The 22,874-nt window shown below is 36.7% G+C and overlaps 2 protein-coding genes and 1 long non-coding RNA gene across 5 annotated transcripts in view; 1 reads left to right on the forward strand and 2 right to left on the reverse strand.

The window, feature by feature from the left end:
* Positions 1-22,297, forward strand: part of LOC116172909 (pre-mRNA-splicing factor ATP-dependent RNA helicase PRP16) — a 32,045-nt gene extending 9,748 nt beyond the window's left edge. Inside the window, exons 6-12 of the mRNA XM_031490184.1 lie at positions 20,329-20,592; positions 20,637-20,885; positions 20,935-21,162; positions 21,207-21,378; positions 21,428-21,569; positions 21,615-21,775; positions 21,825-22,297. Of these exons, the coding sequence (XP_031346044.1) occupies positions 20,329-20,592; positions 20,637-20,885; positions 20,935-21,162; positions 21,207-21,378; positions 21,428-21,569; positions 21,615-21,775; positions 21,825-22,258 (1,650 nt within the window). The 3' untranslated portion in view covers positions 22,259-22,297. The remainder of the gene's footprint in view (positions 1-20,328; positions 20,593-20,636; positions 20,886-20,934; positions 21,163-21,206; positions 21,379-21,427; positions 21,570-21,614; positions 21,776-21,824) is intronic.
* On the reverse strand, positions 3,500-4,987 carry LOC116172911. 3 transcript variants are annotated; one of them, XM_031490189.1, is made up of 4 exons: positions 4,611-4,987; positions 4,123-4,550; positions 3,793-4,070; positions 3,500-3,693 (listed from the first exon to the last, which is right to left on the reverse strand). In XM_031490189.1, exons 2-4 carry the CDS (start codon positions 4,427-4,429, stop codon positions 3,604-3,606), a joined length of 675 nt encoding a protein of 224 aa, XP_031346049.1. In that variant the 5' UTR covers positions 4,430-4,550; positions 4,611-4,987; the 3' UTR covers positions 3,500-3,603. The 3 variants fall into 3 exon arrangements, with proteins under 3 accessions (XP_031346049.1, XP_031346048.1, XP_031346047.1); XM_031490188.1 differs by having other exon boundaries at positions 4,601-4,987; XM_031490187.1 differs by having other exon boundaries at positions 4,123-4,987.
* On the reverse strand, positions 17,360-19,798 carry LOC116172913. Its single transcript, XR_004145803.1, has 2 exons — positions 18,190-19,798; positions 17,360-17,516 (listed from the first exon to the last, which is right to left on the reverse strand). It is a non-coding gene; the product is annotated as an uncharacterized LOC116172913 (long non-coding RNA).
* Positions 22,298-22,874: the final 577 nt, after the last annotated feature.

Below are 22,874 nucleotides of genomic sequence, written 5' to 3' on the forward strand. Positions count from 1 at the left end.
AATAATAATATTCATATGGATACTTAACAATACTAATTTATCGGTAATCACGTCAACCGTTACCTAAAAGTATTCAGACTCCCATTAATACTTGAAATCTGAAAATGTGCATACTAACATAGTTTTCCATGATCTATCGAAAGAAAATATTATCATCACTGTGTCACTTCCAGTTTTAACGGATGTGGATAGCTTTTAAATCGATCACCCTATATTGTATTACCGACATCTACATGAAGATCTACGTGGTTTGATACCACATTTCCCTATACCCAGCATCAAAGGTTTTCAAGCTATTCAAGATTTTTCAAAATTCCTGTTTAAATCATTAGGGGTTAATATTAGGGGTTGATATAATTGATATTTTATGTGATTCTATGTAATAGTACATTATATACCAAGGTAGAGAAGTCTAGTATTATTGCCTAAGCACGAAGATTACACCCTGAGGCGCTTGCGCCGAGGGATGTAAGGTGCGCGTAATAGACTTCTCTATCGTAGTGTCTTAAATTGAATAGGATAACATGGCTAACTTTGTTATTATTATACTTACAAATTCGGTTAAATTGGCAAAGTTTACGTGTAGTCTTTGATGTTGATGCATATTCCGATGCGATGTTTTGAAAAAAATAATTCGTTTCGTAGTAGATAATTGGAAAAATGTGAAAATCGTTTCAAATAAAAGTTGCAAGATTCGATCGGATAAATTTAATGGATATTCAATAGAAATTTTTTTCAAAATGGCGGTTTTCGAGATATTGACATCAATTTCCTTGTTTTGAATGGACGCCATATTGGATTTTTAAGTCACTCCATAGCGAAAAAATTACAAAACCACTTAGTATTTCATTTGGGAATCAACCTTGCATTTTTGCCTCGAAGTTTACAATGTATTTCTTATAGCAATAATTCCATGGCCGATTGTGATTGAAACCAAATTCGTTCGTTAGTTATCTCGCTAGCTGGTTTTGTATTTTTGTCTATCGAGTGACGTAAAAGTCAAATATGTCGTCCATTTAAAATAAGGAAGTTGATGTCAATATCTGGAAATCCGCCATTTTGAAATTTTTTTTTCTACACATATTGAATTTATCCCATCGACTCTTGCAACTTTTATTTGAAACTTTTTTCGATAGCTCTGTTTGTTACTAAAATATTTGAATTTTTTTAAAATGGCGATTTTTCATTTTTTATCAATTACCTACGAAACTATTTATTTTTTCAAAATCTCGCATCGGAATCGGAATATCCATTAGCATCAAAAACTATACAACTGTTCCAATTTAACCAAATCTGTAAGTATAATAATAACAAAGAAGGCCATGTAAGGTATCTACTCAATTTAAGACATCCTGTATACTACTTCTTCCACTACTAGTAACGGGCGATCAAAAATGAGTTACTGTCGAATCGCCTTTGGAAATTCAAGTTAAGTACGATTTACCATGTAAACAAAAATTCCAAAGGCGACTCGACAGCAACTCATTTTTGATCGCATAGGGATGTAAGGAGTCCTCTAAATTAACAGATCTATATTGTTAAAAAAGTGAACGGTGAACAGAATTTTTGGTTTATTAATTTAATATGTCAATTACGTGGGTGGAAGTAACAGTCAAGAAGGCCGTATTTTCTTCTATTATTGAGATATTTTCAAAGAGTAGTTTCGTTCGAATTTTTTCAAAATGTGATAATTGTGTGTAATTTCTCTTGAAATGGCGGATGATGGCAATTATTCATTTTATCTGAACGTTTATTGAGCGAAATTTCAGGTTGTGATTTCTAAAAGTGACAGCGTGACAGTTCTCAGTATTGACTACTCGTTAATAATGACCACTTTGAACAACTGGCGAGAAAGCCTGCTTTACAAGTGGAAAAAAGGTTAATAATCATGTTATCAGACGCTAGTAGTGAAAAAATAGGTTTTGATTTTAGGTATCTATATAGATAATCACAATCATAGGTGTTGACTTTTTTGGAACGAGGCGGGATTTATGCACTCAGAAATAACTGCCTTATTACTTTTCAAGTGTTTACCAGATGTTACCTCTCCGATCACCTTCTGTAACATTACGCATCTTATGACCAAATGAGTACTTCCTCGTTACTTCCCCGAACTTCCCCGTACTTCCTTATAACTTCCTCCATTCTGTACAATTACTTCCCCTGGTGTTTACCCCCTGGAGATAACGATAAGAATTGGAATGCGCAAGACAGCGTATGTGAGAAAGAGAGGTTGGATTTAGAATTGCGAAAAAAGTTTGGTGAAATGTTTAGTTTGGAGTGTTCTGGTGTAAGGTAAAAACTGATAAATGTCATTACAATGTACGGACTAAAAACCACCTTGTCGAAGACTACTATCGGACGGTAAAAGGACGAGACATTAACTATTACATGAAGAAATGTTACAATGCTCTTCCTGACTACATCAGGGATCTGGAAGAACAAGAATTCAGAAAAACAATCAGAGTGTTCCTTGGTGCCAAAGCATTCTATAGTATCGATGAGTACTTGAACTACAAGTTTGATGGCTCCGAACAATAAAGTGGCAATTGTACTTCCCTACAGTGACGTGTGGAAATATTTACTGTATAAACACCACCAATAAATATTATTATTATTATGGACATTAAATGGAAGACTGGAAGCATTCTGACTTGGAGGAGGTTGTTAAAAGTAAAATGGAGTGATAAGGTTAGAAATGAGGGAAATATTAAGTAGAGTAGGACAAGAAAGACAACTGTTAAGCAATAAATATTGGAAAGAGAAAGTGTTGAGGGGTAATGGAATGTTGAGAGACGTATTGGAGTGATCGGTGAAGACCGAAGGTGGAGGGAAGCGAGGAAGAAGAAAAAGGAGATATTGATGATTTGAAGCGTTTACAAGTCTATGTTTATTTATGAACTTTTAATCATAAATCATAATACATCTTGTATATCTATCTACTCCATAGTTCCATAGGATGCAACTTTTCTAAACGGGAATTTTCTTGGCAAGAGTATTCAGGCGGGGGCGAATTCTCCATGCACGGAATATTCGAGAGCCATTTTGATTACTTTTTAATAGGTAGATTTGATTGTAGGAGGGCTTTAATTCGCATGGTAGTTACGCAACGCATTTTGCAGACTTTCTGTATGAATCTACTATACTACTTAGGGTAAATTTGATCGGTATCTTTTATGTACTGTGCAACCCTCGTCGATTAATAAGCAGTAAACCTTTTTTAATACTGTAGGTATAGCCATGAGCAGCAATGGAATAGGAAATTGTCGTGTGTTGCCTACGTGCTTGGCGCTATAGAATCGTAAAATTTAATTTGGCGTTTATTTTAAGACAGCCTATACCTCTTGAGGCAAAAATAAAGGTCAATACTTGTTTACAATCATTTCGCGTGCCGTTTTCGTTTATATCATCGACATTTTTGTTGCGTCGCCGTTATAAATGTTTATGTTAATTGGTCGGGACAAAAACAATAACCAGCGCTCGTTTATAAATAACGGGGTCAAGGCTTACAACATTTTATTATTTAATGTATTTTTACACGTATAAAATTATAAGTAAAGATAACAATAATAAATACACGTACTTATAGGCTATGGCTTAAAATTAATTACTGCTACTCACAGTTCTTCGCCTTTTCAGTAGGAAGAGGCCGGCGTTCAGGCCCAAATTTCCCCATTTAAGGTTGTCGCTAAACTGGAAAATAACCACAATTAAAATGCGCAGTTCAGTTATCTTATCAAAGGTATTAATAGTTAATGTTAAAGAAAGCGCGTAATTAAAAAGTCAACCAACCAGTCTTGTCCTCGACGGTTTTGACGGTTCGCCATAACGACACCAGTAGGTGAAATGCTCGCTGTTTTCCCACTTTTGCTTATGTCTCTCCGCGTAAGCCACCTGGTTTCTTATCACTTCTTCGCTGTTTGGGGCATGGAGCTGATCGGATTGATTGTTTATTTTTAGACTAGAGCCTGGCTCCCAGAATGACAACAGATCACATTTGTGAAATTTGTAGTTTTGCTTATGTAGTATCACCGTATATATCGTTATGTTTTCGGGAGATTTGCTTCTCTCTGAAAATTGACTGTGTAAGTCCGTCGGTCTGTCGCAAACGCGTGCACTTACCATGTCCTGGTTCCCAGAGCGCGATGGCCCTATGGTCCTCTGTCACTTCATTTTTTTTCTGCAACACAAAGCCCGATTCCAAAACGGCGCACAATATATTTATCTCATTATGTAGAAACCACTTGGAATCGCGCAACTTTTGGCCGACCACGGAGCTGTTTTGCCGATTTACTTTAAACGGCGCCCTCGTGTTAACGCGATCAAAACCGCCACTTGCACTTTTACTGTGAGTTATTTTATTATCCGGCGAATCGGCCCACTCGCGGTTAAAGTGGTGGTTGCTTAAATACGCCAATTCGTGAAACATTATTTCTCGTATGTCCGTTTATAAATAAATCTGTGCGAGGTTTGTTGATACTTGTTTTGCTGTATACGATCAGAGTGGGGAGCGAATTTAATGCCGCTTCGTTATTGGATTAGATAACATGCTATAAGATTAATTTAATGTATTCCAATGAAATTAAGAAGGAAGGTGTACTTGAATTTACATGTCGCCCTTTTCACGTTTTGCGCGCTAATTCATTTACGACGCCGACGATGCGATGTTTGGCGCCCTCCTCTCTCGTCTCGCATTCCTGATGATTGACGATGAGTTCGACGGAACTTTTCCTACATGTGGCCCCTAGGATATGAAGTTCAACTTTTTACACTTCCTGTTTGAAAGATTAGACTACCGACGCTACCTATGCTAAACTTGCTCAATTCACAAGCTACGTGAGCAGTCGCATTTAAAGGTAACGAGGTTATCGAAAAGAAATTACGCTCGTTTCCTGCTAGAATTACGTTCTACGTCTTAAAACTGCAGTCACCGAATTATACACGACGCCTTTCAAATCGGAACTAACAGGCTAAACGCTAAACAAAACCGGCCTCCAGACGAAACATACGTGCCTTTCGCACGTAGTCGAATACCCCATTTAAAAAACACGCATGCTTGGCGCCTACTTGCGCGTACTACATCTGTAGATACAGGATGGTCTTTTTCTCTAATTGTGGCTGTGGCCCAATACACTGTTGAAGGACCCATCAAAATCCTTTGATTTGTTTTTTACTTTATTACTACAATCACGGGGGGACACTTATTTACTCCCTGGAATCTGGATTACTTGGATACTCGTAATGGCATCCGCCGTCTCTCTAAAGGTACCTTTACACTATAATATATCTCACATGATTTTTTATATGATATATGATATTTACTACCAACATATTTTTCGTAAGAGTTTTAATGTTTTACTTTACACTTGACAGTTTTTCATATGACTTTAATACAAGAAGTTACGAAACGTTCCAAGTTCCAAGATTGGGCTACTAGTTCAAAAGTTACAGCCCTTTGAATTTTTTTTCGAAATTGGTTTCTACTAGTCTATAACTTTTGATTGAGAAGTCTGATCGAAAAAGTACGAATTGTTTTGGATTCTACGCACCAAAATTAATAAGAAAAAGTGTTTTCCCGAGAAATTTTGGAGCAGTCGATTTTTGGAAAAAAGGAAGGTTATACATATATACACTGCCTTTTTTTGCCCCGAAAAAAAAAATTGTCTCAGATCGACCCGGAAAAAATTTTTTCTTATAGAACGTGGCCTGTAGAATCGATAATTTCAAACAGTTCCAAGATTGGGCTACTAGTTCAAAAGTTACAGCCCTTTGAATTTTTTTTCGAAATTGGTTTCTAGTCTATAACTTTTGATTGAGACGTCTAATCGAAAAAGTACGAATTGTTTTGGATTCTACGCCCCAAAATTAATAAGAAAAAGTATTTTCCCGAGAAATTTTGGTGTAGTCGATTTTTGGTAAAAAGGAAGGTTATACACTGCCTTTTTTTGAGGCACGAAAAAAAAATTGTCTCAGATCGAACTGGAAAAAAAGTTTTCTTATAGAATTGGGCCTGTAGAATCCATAATTTCAAACAGTTCCAAGATTGGGCTACTAGTTCAAAAGTTACAGCCCTTTGAATTTTCTTTCGAAATTGGTTTCTAGTCTATAACTTTTGATTGAGAAGTCTGATCGAAAAAGTACGAATTGTTTTGGATTCTACGCACCAAAATTAATAAGAAAAAGTGTTTTCCCGAGAAATTTTGGTGTAGTCGATTTTTGGTAAAAAAGGAAGGTTATACACTGCCTTTTTTTGAGCCCCGAAAAAAAAATTGTCTCAGATCGACACGGAAAAAAATTTTCTTATAGAATGTGGCCTGTAGAATCCATAATTTCAAACAGTTCCAAGATTGGGCTACTAGTTCAAAAGTTACAGCTAGGGAATGCAATCCCGCAGCAAAATCTAAATCCCGGTATTTGCGGGATCGTTAGATGTTAATCCCGCGGGAACCCGGTATTTGCGAGATCCCGCAAAATTTTAAATAAATTGGCAAATAAGCAATTTTGTGCGGTTAACTTCTGTATTAAAATAAATCGCTAATTATCACAATAAGTATTCAACAAAAAAGTACCTTCAGGCTAATTTAGAACTCAAAAAAATCACTTGTAAAGCACAAATAGGTGAACTTCTAAAGTGCCTCAAAGTTTAACAATTATTTTAAAAATAATTTCTCCGTTATGCGTTTAATTAACAAAGCAAACAGGGTCGTCCCCTTGGTCCACATTAAGGATGAGTGTACCCTTATTTGAAAGATTACCCCAAACATTTGAAGGGTTAATTACCAATCAAGACACTATTTGACAATGTGTGTCTGAAAACACCACTACAACCAGACAACCAAATACCAATATACTCGTAAATATTTATTGCTCGATTTATTGTTTATGTAATTTATACTAAAATTTATACTAATATACCTATAATCAATGATATAATCAAAAGTTTACTGGTTTACTCAAGTATTCAGCTTTTTCAGATAAGTACAACAGCAAAATGCGAAAAGTAACCATAAAAGGGCGGGATCACTTGGATATTTAAAATAAGTCATGTCATTTGTCATGCAGAAATAGAAACATCCCTATTCCACGATTTACGTATTATTTCCATATTATTTCCTTATGATTTGTCTTATGACAGCCATAATACCAAAAATAGTATAATGTAAACACAAATCTAAATGCTTGTTACTTATCATATGACAAATCACATGAGAAGTATTGTAACGTTATTTATAAATTCGGGTTCGATTTATATCAATATTTATTAAACAAAACTAAAACACTATAAAAACCGTACAATTTATATCGATTATTTATATCACACACTTCGCAATTTATAATTCCGCGCTCGATGTTTCATACGTACTCGATCTCGTTCGGTAGTAAAACTGCCGCGATGTTCGGTCCGCAACCATTTATACACGCAAGCAATGTAAGTCCAGAACATTCGCGTAATTACCGGAATATTCCTATACAAATCCCACTATCGCGCGCGTAGAAAATTCCAGAGCGCCAAAGGCGACGTCATGTCTGGAGCGTTTCCGTTACAGTATGATAGTGTAAAGGTACCTTAATAGTAGCGTGTAAATCCGAGCGCGAGGGGACGCTGTCGACTGCTTCTTGTATCCATGTTTTCCAACTCCAGTGGAAAACGTCGCTTGGTGGGGACGTTGGTGCCAACATTTTTGACGCTACTTAAAAACGTTAAAGTTCCATTCCTTCACAAACAATCCTTACCTGTTGTTATCTCTTTTTGGTGCAGCAACCTCCATTTAAATCGTCTGTAACGTAGGTCGTAAGTACTAAAAGCCCTGTCATCCACTTCCCATTTTTGCTGACGTCCCGTGACGTCGCAGTTCTTCGTTGTGATTGGTTGAGCCGTATTACTCGAGGGTACGCTCGGGGCGTTATCCCAGTTTTGAAACCAGACGATCAGAAAATGCAAGTACTTATAATTGAAATACACACATTGACCACCACTCATTTTCAAAATCCTCGCACAACAACACATATCACTTGCTACCAGGCTTGCTACATTCTAATTCTCTCGAAAACGAATCGACCGATTTTTAAAAAAAGTATCAAACGTCAAAATAAAGGACTTCGAAAGACCTCTCAAAGAAGCGATTACTCGATACCATAAAACTTTTAAAGGAATGACCCTGGGAGGCAGAAGGTGAAATAGTTTTTGGTTAAAAAGTTGTCCCCTTTAACAAATATTTTGCGTGTTTCGGCGTTTTTTTCCTTTAATCGGTGGTTTTCGATAAATCCCTGGTGGAGAGTTTTCAAATGAACACCCTGTATGTAGGTACCGAATACGTGGTATTAATATAAGCACAAAGCCGATATGAAAACTGTTGAATCCAGCAAGCTTAGTTGGGGTAGATGTTGATTTGAAATAAGAACAAGTGCCTTCACGCTTTCCTTTATTGTAGCACCTTACACTAATTCTTACACTAAGTGGACTGTATTTACAACTGCGCTTACTGAACTAAACTTAAGCCTAGAAAACATACAGTGAGTTTTTTTTAAATGCGAACATAGGAGTTTGCATGCAATGTAATTTCCCTATGTTCGATTTTTAAAAAAAACACATCAATCTATGAGGTGTGCGCGGTTCACATGCCCAAATCGCGCAACTTGTGTGACTACGAACAGCAACTCCAGTCTTTATGATGAAGAGCACTCAGTAAGATTTTTTTAAAGAAGCCATGTGAGGCCATAGCAACTTTAGGATACATTTTTCTTAAACTTACGATAACTTGACCTCACCGGCCACGCACTGACACCACAAATCATTGTGAACCAACCTTCAATTATTTGTAGGTCATGTGTACCTGGTATTCTACTAATTTGATTTATTCAATACATAAATGAAGAAAATAAATAACGCAAACAACTACAATAAATGTTCAAAGTGTCTTCCTTGACATTCGCACCAATAACCTAACCGATTTCGTAATTAAATTGGACGGCGGTATTTTTAAAAATGTGACAGTTGTCAATTGTATCTACTACTCATTTGAACTACTCAATAGATTGATGTGTTTTTTTTTAAATCGAACATAGGGAAATTACATTGCATGCAAACTCCTATGTTCGCATTTAAAAAAAATTCACTGTATGTATATAAAGTAAGGTGGTTAGCTCGGTGGTTAGGGAGTCCTTTTACCAAAATGGGCGGATATTGCCGCTCGTTAATCATGGCTCACTTCTAATTCTCCGTGTCGAATTATGAGTTCGCTCCCTAACAAAAACCTTAATCGCAACTCCTTAGTTTTTTTTCCAGTAGCAGCGATTGTTAGGAAATTCGCACTAGCAGCAGCAACGGCGCTGTCGGTAGGTCCATCGTCAATCATGTTTTGATGTGCTTTCAATTTGTTGTCAACAGTTGCCAACATTTGGTTGTCTGGTCTGTACTTCCCTTAAGATGCAGCTGTTAATAATCCTTCATTCACTTAATTTTTCACTAATTAAATCAAAATTATTAGCTTCCTAGCATGTGCTAGGTAGCTATTGCGATAGCCGTTTTTTGAACATTTCAAAATTTCATCAAATGTCGACGTTTTAGACCATTTTAAGCAACTTTTAAAGAATAAAATTTTTTCCGTCTGTAGGTACGTACGTACGTTTGTTGGCAATTTTCTGAGAAAACGGCTCGACGGATTTTGTTGAAATTTTGTATATATGTTTTAGGCATACCGAACAGAAAAATAACGGGCCGGATTTTTGAAAAAAAATTTTGGAGCGCCGTAACGGCATCGAACTTTTTTTTTCAAATAGCAACCTAAAATTTTTATTCTATTATTTGGAAGACCTTATTTTCCTGTGTACAACCTACAAAAAATTGGGCCGGGTTATATTATCAAAAAACGGAGAAAAAAATTGTCAAAGTCAAAAAATTGTGTTGCATATGTGCAAAACGCAACGATCTTGTTTCTGAAGCAATTTAAACGAAATTTCTATGGTAAGTCCCTTTAATAAAAGCAAACAAAATTCATGCGCAAAAATCGTGTTGCGCATGCGCAGAAATGCAACTTTCTTATTTATGGAACAATTTTAACGAAATTTAGATGGTAGGTCCCTCTAATAAAAGCAAACAAAATGCATGCGTAAAAAATGCACCTTTCTTATTTTTTCCGTCTGTATGTACGTACGTACGTTTGTTGGCAATTTTTGGTTTCAGCTAGGAAGCTATTCTGTCAAGAATTTGACACCTGGTTAACATCATTTTCGTTAATACCCGGTTTAGTTCTAGGCGAATAGGGTCTTGAAACTTGAAACTTTGACATATGCCTGGCGTCGCCGCCTATCCCAGGATTTAGTCAACTGTCGTGAGGATGCGTCCCTGGTAGACACTATCAGGGACGTTTCTCCACTACGTTGTTGCCATCGCGCTGGGCAGCGACATATGCCAAACAATGTGGCGGATTTTGTGGATGGGGGGGGGGGGGGGGGGCTAACTGGCTGTTATCCGACCCGAACGGGTACGGCCACAACTTCTTAAAAAAAATATTGTAACTTTTTTGTGTCTTACTGCAAAGTTTATAACCTGTAATTAAACATCTCATATTTCATTCTGAAGGTTCTTGAAAAAAACGCGGAAAATCCAATTGGAGTAATTAAGTATGATTGGAGGTCCGTTATATATTAATTTCGATCCTACTTATAATTTCACTTAATTTTGCCAAATTTTCAGCAATTAGCCGAAATTTGATACATTCATAGTTTTGTGCTTTTGGTTAATTATTCTTGATAAGTAGTTACCGGCAATGTTAGACAATTACTTTTTTTTGTATTTGCTACTCAAATCCGCCGCTAATTAAATTTGAAAGATTTTAATTAACTCAGGACGTTTCTACCTGGAGGATCCCCATTAACTCATCTAACGTTAATAAGGTCTGGTGTACTTTCTGAATGTCCTGCTCTAGTCCAACTGAGGTGATCCACGTTGGGGGTATCCTGGCCGCCGATTAGAGCCGCCTCCACTTTCAGCATCCTTCCTTAGGTTCATCTCACCTGCCGTATAAAATCATGGTGTATTGGGTGATTTATTTGATTCTTCCTATGTTTCGTCTAACTTCAAGTGCATGACATGAGATAGAAGGTAAGACATCATTGCAAATTTAACTTCCTTGGCCTAAATTAAGTGGAGTTTTATGCGCATTAATGATGCTCGAAAAAGGCCTTGTACCGGAAAATCGCTCAGTTCGCAGTGATACCGCGTAGTATCACTTTTCCTTGTTTTTTTAATGATGGCCCCAAGTGCCTCGATTAGATAAATGGCGATAACTGATAATCGTTATACAGATTCTTCAACTTTGTAATTGAATAATTGAATCTACACTTCTCTGCAGATTTACTTTGGAAATGTTCTTATCTGGCCTTCTAGTGCCTATCCTATAAACGACGAACTGGAATTCACCATTTTAGATTCTTTTGTGTTTGGCATCATATGCTTTGCAAATTGCAATGCACTAAAATGCACGTAATTTCGATTCTCTATCTTCGACATTTAAAGTTATTTAGGAATAAGGCAGTTTCTTTCATTGGACCTTTCACTTCAACATCAAGTATTTGTGTACAGAGTGATTAGTGAATTCTCTTGGACTTTGGTCTTTTTCGCAACAAAATTGGTGTTGTCTCGCGACATCTTTTGGACGAATGGCCAATTTTTGAAAGTTACCTTAACGTTTGTCCTACGAGTATTTGGGCACGAATATCATAGATCTTTTTTTCGCGAATTGCACTAAAAAGGTCATTGTTTAAAGTATTTAAACGATGGCAATTGATTGCTGGTAGGAAAAGACGTCAATTATTTGTGATTTGATTAATTGTGTATTCTTTTGTATGGAACGAAACAATCGTTTGTTTCAAGGTGTCTTTGTGGTAGGAAATAAGACTTTTTTTAAGGTACTTGTAATGAACACACGTACTGTGTTTCAAGTTCACAGTAATTTGAAACTCGAACCTCGCCCGTTGCGCATATAGCAAATACTACAATACAATTGGGTAGTTTCATCATAAGTAAAATGACCTTTCGACTTAATTAGTGTTATTTTAGAATAAACTAGCATTAATTTGGATAAATTTCTTTAACAAATTGTTTGTAAATGAAGTTTTATTTTGAGATTTTGTTTCTCAAGAATTTCAAGCAGCTGTAAATGGTTCTCTGTATGTAGGGATTAAGGTTTAAGGCAATACTTTGCAAAATCTGTAACGTATAAATCGCTGCTTAGCATTCACCGCCTTATACAGTCGAGAGGGGAAGGAATATCTCTCGCACTTTCCATAAATCGCCTTTTTGTTAACGGTCATTTCCTTTTTCATGTAGAGAACTACTTATTGCTATTGTGGTATAATTAAAAACACATGTATCCCTATAATAGTTGTACATCATTTGTTTAAAGTTTATTAAATCGTGGAAAAATAACGAGACTACAGTTGACACTCAGGAATGTTAAGAACACAATTGCCAACTGAAAAACAATCATGAAATTTGGACTAATATAACCTCACTTTCGACGAAATTAACTTTTAATTAAGATTGTGGAAAATTTAGGGCTTCTTTCGCAAATACGTAACCGTTCCGGGACTTATTGAAGGACGTAATGGCGAGCGTTGTATTAAATTTTGGAAAGCGCTCTTATGGTAATTGCGTCCGTCCGTCCGTTTTCAACATATTTAGTTCTTTTTTTTGCATTCGGTAGATCTGGCACTTCAACCAAGAAAAATCTTGACGAAGAAGGAAACACGTGCCAACAGTTATTAGTAATAATAATAACCTGATCTAGCACCATCAGCAGGGTGGAGAAACAAACTTATGTTTTATGACCGATTCGAGAAATTAATTCACGCATATTTGTCTGAACCAATACATCTCCGTAATCCCAACCATTGGAAACTGCCGTAGAGAGATAGGACCCTTTTAAGGATTTTTATGCTAATTTCTGGGAATTATGTTTTTCAACACGGTTTCTGTAAAGACCCATATGAACATTTCCGAAGTTTTACAAGTTTTTAAGAAAATGTTTAAGGTTTCCGTGAAGATTTTTGTCAAATTTTCTAAATATGGCCGCTGGTCGATATCGTGCACGTAGATGCATCCGAAAAATTGCGAGAGTTGCTAGAATTGTGTACAGGGTGTCCCATTTTCGACACTTATAGCGTATCTCCGTAATTCGTAGTGCTGATAGCAAAAGTAATATAGGCGTCATGAGCTCTTTTGGATCAAACTTAAAATGGTAAAATCAAAATCACTCAATTAGATACGGGGGAAAAATAAATAAAAATCTGCCGTTTTCAAATGAAGTATGCGTGTCAGGTCAATCAGTTATCAGACCTAACTTCATTTTTTACACGTACTTTTACGTAAAAAATATCATATTAAGTTTTTTCTTCAAAAATATAATACGCGTGATTCAAAAGGCTTTTAAAAAATTATTAGTAAATTTTCAGATTAAAATATACAGGATGATCCATTCAGAAAATAAAGTTAGCTCCGATAACTTTACCTGACCCCGTATACTTATTTTCAAAACAGATTATTCCAGGACCATTATACAGGGTGGTCACTTGTGTAACGCATCATAGGGATTTCAATGTAAAATTCATAACATGTGATTATTGGCTCCCCAAATAATTTTAGAGCAAAAATGTATTACAGTTTTTTGTAGAAAAATTTTTTTTACGCCAATCAACCGTATTGCTTTTCAATTTTTTTCATATACGATGGAAAACTAGAAAAATAAAACCCGCATCTTTTCCAATAATCTGCGATGCCATGGAATTTTATAAAACAAAAAGATAGGTATCCAGTTATCAGCAGTTCGAAATGGATTTTATGATCGACTTGGTTACTGTATTGCAGTTAATGGTGACTTATTCGAACAATTATTGTTCTTAATATAATAGGTACTTATTGATAGAATATGATTTTTTTATAGCAGACATTCCATGGCATGACGGATATTGCCGTAATTTTTGTATTATAAAATTCCATGGCATCGCAGATTATTGAAAAAGGTGGGGGTTTTATTTTTCCAATTTTCCGTCTTTTTTATGCAAAAAATTGAAAACTAATACGGTTGATTGACGTAAACAATTTTTTTCTACAAAAAACCTTAATACATTTTTGCTCTAAAATAATTTGGGGAGCCAATAATCGTATGTTAAGAATTTTACATTGAAATCCCTATGATGCGTTACGCAAGTCACCACCCTGTATAATAGAAAGAAACTTTTGTAATAAACATTTTTCTCTCTTAATTAAAAACTATATAGTTATTCTGACATGTTCCCGTATTGCTAAGGCGAGCAAATATTTTCCAATTTTGATGTTACCATCTACAGCCTGATTCAAATTCGACGGCCGCCATGTAAGGATGGAGATGCTTACATTTTTGACATCAGGAAAAAATGCTTTATCAAATGACACAAAAAGTAAAAATGACTTCCATAAAAAACAGTTGATGGTGATTAACCAGAGACGAAACGTCAGGCTTTTAATTTAATTTAAAACTAGCATCTTTTAGAAAAAAAAGTGGCCATAATAATGTGTCGGCAAAATTTCGTTTTTTCCGGATATCTCTGAAAGTATTTTTCAGTTTCAAGCATCAAAACACGCAACTTTGCCAAATTTAAACTACCTACCTATCTCTTACAGTTTCCGAGATCCCCATAGTGGTCCTTGAATTTGAATCAGCCTATATTCAGTAATGAGTGCATAGATTGTTTGAGAATACTGTGCAGTTAAGGATACTTTATTGCTTGTAGTGCCCTTGGAGGATATTTTTATCAACCTAACATAGGTACATAATGGTCGTCTTGTATATTTTCAGGTGATTAATCAGGTGTATAGCGACAATAACTGGTTTCTATATCAACAAGTAAATTACTTTATGGACGTTTTCAGAGCGCCAAACATAAATTTCTGGAAATTATGGCTCTACGTTTGCCCAAATTTTTAAGAAAATTGCCCTAAAATAAGAAGGTTAATCGCAGAACTTTCAATCTAATAGAGTTTGCAATGACGGACGGACGGACATTCGTACAGCTTTTTTAAAATATTGATACAAAAAAGTTCCCTTTTATTGCCTTTTAATGCAGAAAAGTAAGTAGCGGTAAAATGCGATAAGGATAACGAGAGATATCACTATTTTGGCGGCAACCTTCCACTGAAAATGATTAGCAAGAGTACCTAATTATACACAAACACTTTCGAAATCAATTACTGCGACGCTATATATGACGATTATTATATAATTATTATGTTTACACTACGTGAGTGCAACAACGTAAAACATTGTTGGCTCGTCTTTCCGATGACGCACATACTTCGTCTTCAATTAACCTTCGTGCAGGTGCATTAACCTGAACTTCCTTAGTAAACACTATACAGCGGGGTCTATAGGTGACTGACGTATGGGCGGTGGCGCCTGTCGCTGTTTACACCACTGACTAATTTTAACGTTCAAGGAGATGTAATAGTGCGTTCTCTAAATTGTTTTCGCCATATATTTATAGACGCATAGTTTTCCGTTCATTAATAATTTGTTTGGGCGAATAATTAGAGCGTGGTTACAAATTGCACGTAGTAAATTGACACTTGGTTTGGCAAGGAATTTTTAATTATCAATTATCATGGTAGCTATAAACTTCAGGGGAGACCTCCAATTTGAAATAGTATTCTTTGGGTTCATTAAAAAAGCCAATTCGCGTGTTTTTTTGTAACTTTATTTGAACAAAACGAACAAATATTTTGCTACACAATAATATGTTTATTTGGATAACGTGAGAAGTCTCCAGATGAGTTATTTTTCCATTTTCTTAAAATAAAGTACATTTCAACTAAATCTTGGATGCCTAAAATATCCGGGTTACTTTAAAAATATCCAGCCCAATTGATTTTATTGGAATTTTTTGGGAAAATTGAGTTTCTGATTAGCTGCCTGCTGTTTAAGGTGGACAAAACAAGAAAATGAAGTAGTGCCGCACTATATACGAGGCTTTTCAGTGGTGTAGGCGGGAACGGCTTTTCCATTCAGCATTTTCCCAGAACGTATATAAGGGTTGTCCCGAGGGTTGCCCGTAAATTGCTTTCTTACATAGTAAAGCGGCATATTCAGATTGAAGGATGTTACGTGCACTCTGTGCGGTTAGATATGCCAAAAATAGTAAGACAAAATTTAAATCGCCATTTATTAAAGCAAGTACCGAAGAATACCTATTGTTTAAATTGTGGTCAGTGTAATTGTGCCACGAATAGTAAGGCTGTTTTAAAAAACATAATCAACGTAAGGGAATGTCGGCGAGTTATTGTACGAGTGTGCTAAAATCGAATGATAAATTGTAATCTTTATTTGTAATTAGAAAATTAAGTTAATTATGTGTTCAAGCTAATTTAAGACAGCCTCGTTTCAGGTACTGTAGGATTAAGGGGTAATATTTTCAAGTCCCAAAAACGGGAGGATACATTCAATTCACTTCGCAAATTGGTACAATGTCATACAAAAACTGCTAGAATAACCGAATGTTTACCAACCGCTCCCACCAATACACACAATTGGTAAATTACATCAGCGCAGTAGCGTACGCAGGATTTTTTTTCGGGAGGGGCTGAAACTCGAGAATTAAGACCAAAGTATGTAAATTTTCACGTATGTCGTACACATTCGCAAGATCAAGTAAGCGAAGGAAAAAGTAAGGTAGTTTTTCCAGCAACTGCAACATTTTTATTGTCGCTTGGCATTTAAATAATTATACCATGACTGACGACTTACGGGATGTGCCGCTGAGTAGTTAAGTCGATTATTTCGGGGGGGGGGGCTGTAGCCCCTTCAGCCCCCCCTTTGCGTACGCCGGTGCATCAGCGCCTCTGGTGTTAAATCTGAATCGCGAATTGCTGGAATGCTATTGATAACGTTAGGTGATACTTCATTTTATGTTGGTACGTTTACGTCCAAGAAATCTCTTAGACTAAGAGAAAACTGTTTCCTTTTCATTAATCATCGTTGTCCACCCATTGTTGCTCATCAGTTGTTCGCTGATGATGATAGTCTTGCTGTTGAAACGCGTTCGATATTTGCTGTCTCAAGCCCTCCCGGCGCGTGTACAAACTATAACGTTCCTACGCTACGACGGCTCGGGGAGGAGGGAAGGGATTGAAATAAATTTTATCCTTCATGGTACTCTAATTAAAGGTCTCAACGAAAGGAATTCATTTCTATTTCAACCATTTACTAAGCTATTTCGGTTTTTAAAAACGTGCTTTATCTTCACAAGAGTTGTGCACAATTTATACTTGTTTTGTATTTTGTTTCGAGATATTTATTTGGTTACAAAATAATTTATCGCAGTTATCTAATTTATGAGATGATAACCTTCTGGCAACCGTTGATATTAAACGCAGCTTCGGTTATTGTTTTGCTTACAAGAGAGCAATTGGTGGTCGCTAGGCTAGAACCGTTCCTTCACTCAACGCTAGAACTGTAGTCACAGAAAATAGGTCGACCAGAATGCTGCAAAAAGGACTTGTCTCGTTTATTTAAGTTTATGCATTTAATGGAATAGATTTTGGGAGCTATATTCTTAGAAACCTAAAATGTTGATTTTTGTAAAGAAACGTAGATTAACAGCTCCAAAAATCCTGTTCACAAGTAACATCGAAAACTGAAAAGGCATTTCCTTTTTGCTTAAGAGGGCAGAATGGAAAACCATTATGGTGGTCGTGAATGAACCCAATTTCATTGTTTTCAAACTATAGATGGCGGTGTTGCCATTTTTACATTAATTTATTTCATCATTCATTATAAGAACTTTAGCGAAGAGAGAAGAGAGATATGAAACTGTACTATCCTAGTGTATTAAGTTGGTTCTCAGGAATTATTGTATTGTTTAAAATTATTTGAGCATACTATATTTCTAACTGAATAAAAATAGATCATTATTATGGAAAACAGAATTGTGTAGCTCACCGGATCGCATTAAACAAATTTTATTTAATGTTATGTTGATTCAACGTTCTAAATTTAAACCTTGAAGTGTAAATGTATGTATATCAACACCAAACCCACCAAGGACTATTTTTAGAAAATTATCTCTTATAATGTTGACATACTGCTTTTAGATTTGAATATAAACGATAATAATGGATTATTTAAAATACTGTCCCTCGCGAAAAAAAATACATACTTTGCCCCACGTTATTGCGCACATGCTGAGGAGTGACAGTTACAGACGAGGGACAATGGTCTCTGTATGTTGTAGTATTTTCTGCATGAAATTCCGTTCTTTGAGTTAGGTGCCACCCGACAATTCCGAAGCCGAAGGTATTCCCCTAAAAACAAATGTTACACATTGAACTTCCATGCAACTCCTTTTCTGAACACTATTAGGCAACATTCTATTACCAGTATGTACGTTGTCATGCCCTCTTTCCGCTTTGTTTCCTTAAACATATAACGGAAGTTCCAAGGCGGACACTTGGTAGGATTGAGACTCCTTACTTCATCGCTGAAACATAGGAAATATTTAACAGAAAGAAACAGAATTCACATGGAATCCTCCCCAAAGACTTCTTATGGAGCCAGATGGACAGTAGCAAAAGAGGCGTCGGAGATCTGATCGTTGTTTGTTAAGGAGTGCAGCCTTGTAGTCAGGAGGTGGCCAGGCGAGGTTCAACCCTACCCAGAACGTGATCTTGCCCCCTTTGGAAACTATGGTTAATTGTTTTAATCGTTCCTTTACGAAATATAAACCGACCCGATCAAACATACTATGTACGGGGTGTTTCAAATTCGTGACTCACCATTGGGATCTCCGTAACAGTGAGAGATACAGTGTAGCTTAAATGGGGACAAAGTTGCCTCCTGTTGTTACCTAAAAAAACGCTTTTGAAATTTTAGAAAAATCTTCTTAGAAAATAAGAGATCACCAAAAAACTGAGAATGTCAGATATTGTTTTCATTTTTCATTTCAAATTTTTTGAACATGGTTGACCCATTTAATATGGTCCCACCGCTCCTTAAGACTACTTTAGGTTAAAACTTGTTGGAAAAAGTTCGATTTCTCAAACTAGACGCAGAAATGAAAATTATATACTCCAAGGAGGTATCTGTATACGTTTCGAGTGATGTATTGTAATAAATATTTTAATGAATCATAATTATTCATATTTATACCTGCTCTTAAACCTTGAGTTTGTTTGATTAACAGTTTTTACCTATAAATACTCTTAATAACACCGCAGTATAAATTTATGTCGCATATAGCTTTGTTATTACTCTTGATAGAACCACATATTACAATTTCGGGAGAAATATTTATTTAATACTGTCCAAATTGCGGGATGGAAATTCATATACACAGATTTGTGGGTTTTTGCTTACACTTTTACTTTTTGAACACGTAAAGCTCTAAATTTGACAAGAAGATAAATTTAAAAAATAAATTTGTCACATTATTGTTAAAAAGCAGTGCGGAATTGAAAAAAATGACACCTAACCCACTTATTTATGTAGGACTCTGTAGAAAGTACTGTAACTGTAAATTTTATTACGTGACTTATTTAAATGGGTACAATTAATTATGAATGGATTTAAATAACATTCCTGAAATAGATTCATTTAATTACTATTTAGTCTTGTACTCAAATTTCTAGCAAACACTTTTTAACACACGAGCGCGAATGCCACTTAGGCATCGATCTTGAGACTAAAATTAAACACAATTAACTTTGCTTATATAACAAACAAAAACTTCTAGAACATTTTCGAATAAACACATCATGTTTCTCGGAAAGAATGCGCCACATCCTATTTGATTGCTTATCGCCGGTGATTAATCCTTTATCCACTTGATGGCGCCCCGATGTCGCTCTTGAATATTTGTTTCAGTATCTCGCATTGCCTTTATGTGTACAATTTCCTTTTTATTTGTTTATTTAATTAACTTCTGAGTATCGCGACATTTCTTTGATAAGTTTAATTAAAAGAAATTCGATTCCAATACCATGGGAATCCATAAAGAGAAAAGTTTTCAGTAAAATTAAAACATTGTCGAAGGAAAAACGTGTTTTTTCATGTGAACACTTTTTTGGAAAAACGAACGAAAGCTAAATATAGCTTTCCTTAGTAGGTGTACAACCATTGTAATGATGTATGGTTCTATATTCGATAAATAAAAGATATCTTTTGAATCTAAGTTGTGTACATGTATGTGAGATATGTACACCCTTTCATTGAGAAGCCTTGGATTTGAATCACTATAGAGTACTTTTTTTCTATTTCAGTTACGTAATTCCTTATTAACTTTTCTACTGTCTGTTTCCAGATTGTAGCAAAAAGACACGATTTAAAACTAATTGTGACATCGGCCACCATGGATTCCAGCAAATTCTCCTTATTCTTCGGTAACGTACCGACGTTCACAATTCCCGGCAGAACCTTCCCGGTCGAAACGCTGTTCAGCAAAAACCCGGTCGAAGACTATGTAGACGCCGCCGTTAAACAAGCCTTGCAAATACACCTCCAACCGCCGTCGGGCGATATTCTAATTTTTATGCCTGGCCAAGAAGACATCGAAGTCACGTGTGAAGTAGGTTTTAATTCGACTAACAGGTTTAATGAAACGAATTTTAGGTGCTCGCGGAACGTTTAAGCGAAATTGAGCACGCACCCGAGCTCTCGATCCTCCCCATTTACTCCCAACTCCCCTCGGACTTACAAGCGAAAATTTTCCAACGTTCACCTGAGGGCATACGTAAGTGCGTCGTCGCGACTAACATAGCCGAAACGTCACTAACCGTCGACGGCATCATCTTCGTCATCGATTCCGGCTATTGCAAGTTGAAAGTGTACAATCCACGCATAGGCATGGACGCTTTGCAAGTACTACTTTGCCATCGAAATAATCCGTTTGCTCCATTCCCATTTTTAGATTTACCCCATTAGCCAGGCCAACGCAAATCAACGTTCCGGACGCGCGGGAAGAACCGGTCCAGGACAGGCGTTTAGGCTTTACACCGAACGGCAGTACAAAGACGAACTTTTGGTGACCAACGTACCTGAAATTCAACGAACAAACCTCGCTAATACTGTACTTCTGCTAAAGTCACTCGGGGTCGAAGATCTCCTGCAGTTTCACTTCATGGACCCCCCACCTCAGGTAGCTGTTTTTTGAGTGCCACAATCTCAATTATTCCATTCCAGGATAACATTCTTAATTCGCTGTACCAACTGTGGATCTTGGGCGCCTTGGACAACACAGGGTTGCTCACGAAGCTAGGAAGGCAAATGGCCGAATTTCCACTTGATCCACCTCAATGTCAGATGCTTATTGTTTCGAGCGAAATGGGTTGCACTGAGGAAATACTCACCATTGGTATTTCCCTTTATCATTGTGAGGCTTTACACCACTAACTTGTTTTTAGTTTCCATGTTGTCTGTTCCATCAATATTTTACCGTCCCAAAGGAAGGGAGGAGGAGGCCGATAGTGTTCGTGAAAAATTCCAAGTACCGGAAAGCGACCACCTCACATACCTCCACGTTTACAACCAGTGGAAGCAGAACAAGTACGGTCAAAATTAAGTTACTTAGATTAAAGCAGGTTTTTGTAGTTACTCGTCGCATTGGTGTAATGAGCATTTTATTCATGTGAAAGCCATGAGGAAAGTGAGGGAAGTGCGACAGCAATTAAAAGACATAGTAATTCAACAAAAGTTGAAAATCGATTCATGTGGTACCCATTGGGATGTTGTGAGAAAGTGTATTTGCTCAGGTATGTGCGAACAGTCGATGAAGCGTAATAGTTAATTGCAACTTTGCAGCCTACTTCCACCAAGCCGCGCGTCTGAAGGGTATAGGCGAATATGTAAATTTACGTACAGGAATGCCCTGTCATTTGCACGCGACGTCCGCACTGTTCGGACTCGGCAACACCCCAGATTACGTCGTTTACCACGAGTTAGTGATGACTGCGAGAGAATACATGCAGTGTGTGACATCCGTAGACGGGCACTGGCTGGCGGAACTCGGCCCCATGTTCTTCTCGGTAAAAGAAACTGGGAAGTCTGGGCGTGCCAAGAAGAAGCAGGCGGCCGAACACCTGCAGGAGATGGAAAATCAAATGCACATGGCTCAGGAGGAGATGCGCGCGCGTAAGGAGGCGGCCGATAAGCGTGACGCCGCCCTTAACAAAGGACAGGAAATTATAAGTGCAGGGACGACACCTAGGAGGACACCTGCTAGATTAGGGCTTTAAGGAATTGTACATTTTTATTAAATAGATTTTTGAAAGAAATTAATTCAATGAATTGCCTAACAGATTTTTCAGATCCAGAGATTTCCTTCAATTCTGGTTCTCTTCCATGTAAGATATAACTCTCTCTAGGAAAGATTGCCTGTCACAGCACACCTTGTGTCAATTTACAATATCTTTTTTTCATCAGGTCTTCTGTGACCGGCAATCTTCCCTGGCGAGAGGTTTAGGTTTCTTGATGCTCTGAGATTGAAGTACATTACACCAGATTATCTTGTGGGTAGTGAGGTAAGTAGAATTGAATTCTACAGGCATCACTTTTGGTACAAAATTTTCTGTAAAATTACATTCCATTTACAATCATTGAAGTCTCATACAATTACAAATCTGTACAAAATAATCATTTTCTTCAAAATCTAATATATTTACAATTGAACATTTTTAGATTTAGCAACAATAACTTCCATTCAGATGTTGTTGCAAGTGGATTGTTACCATTTAAAATAAGGCTACTCCGGTTATACGGAACTGCCACTATTTAAAAAAAGTCGTTAAGGCTGGACAGTACACCCGTTCCGTTGCCCGAAAACGCGTGATTTCGTTCCACGATATCTTAATT

This window comes from Photinus pyralis, unplaced genomic scaffold, assembly GCF_008802855.1.
Source record: "Photinus pyralis isolate 1611_PpyrPB1 unplaced genomic scaffold, Ppyr1.3 Ppyr1.4_LG6, whole genome shotgun sequence".
In the NCBI taxonomy this organism is placed as follows: domain Eukaryota; kingdom Metazoa; phylum Arthropoda; class Insecta; order Coleoptera; family Lampyridae; genus Photinus; species Photinus pyralis.

Excerpts from the sequence above, each read along its gene's own strand:
- LOC116172911 (XM_031490189.1), bottom strand. The coding sequence starts at position 4,429 with ATGTTTCACGAATTGGCGTATTTAAGCAACCACCACTTTAACCGCGAG. Across the intron at positions 4,071-4,122 it reads GCTCTGGGAACCAGGACATG|AGAGAAGCAAATCTCCCGAA; the intron begins GTAAGTGCACGC and ends GTCAATTTTCAG. Across the intron at positions 3,694-3,792 it reads AACCGTCGAGGACAAGACTG|TTTAGCGACAACCTTAAATG; the intron begins GTTGGTTGACTT and ends GTTATTTTCCAG.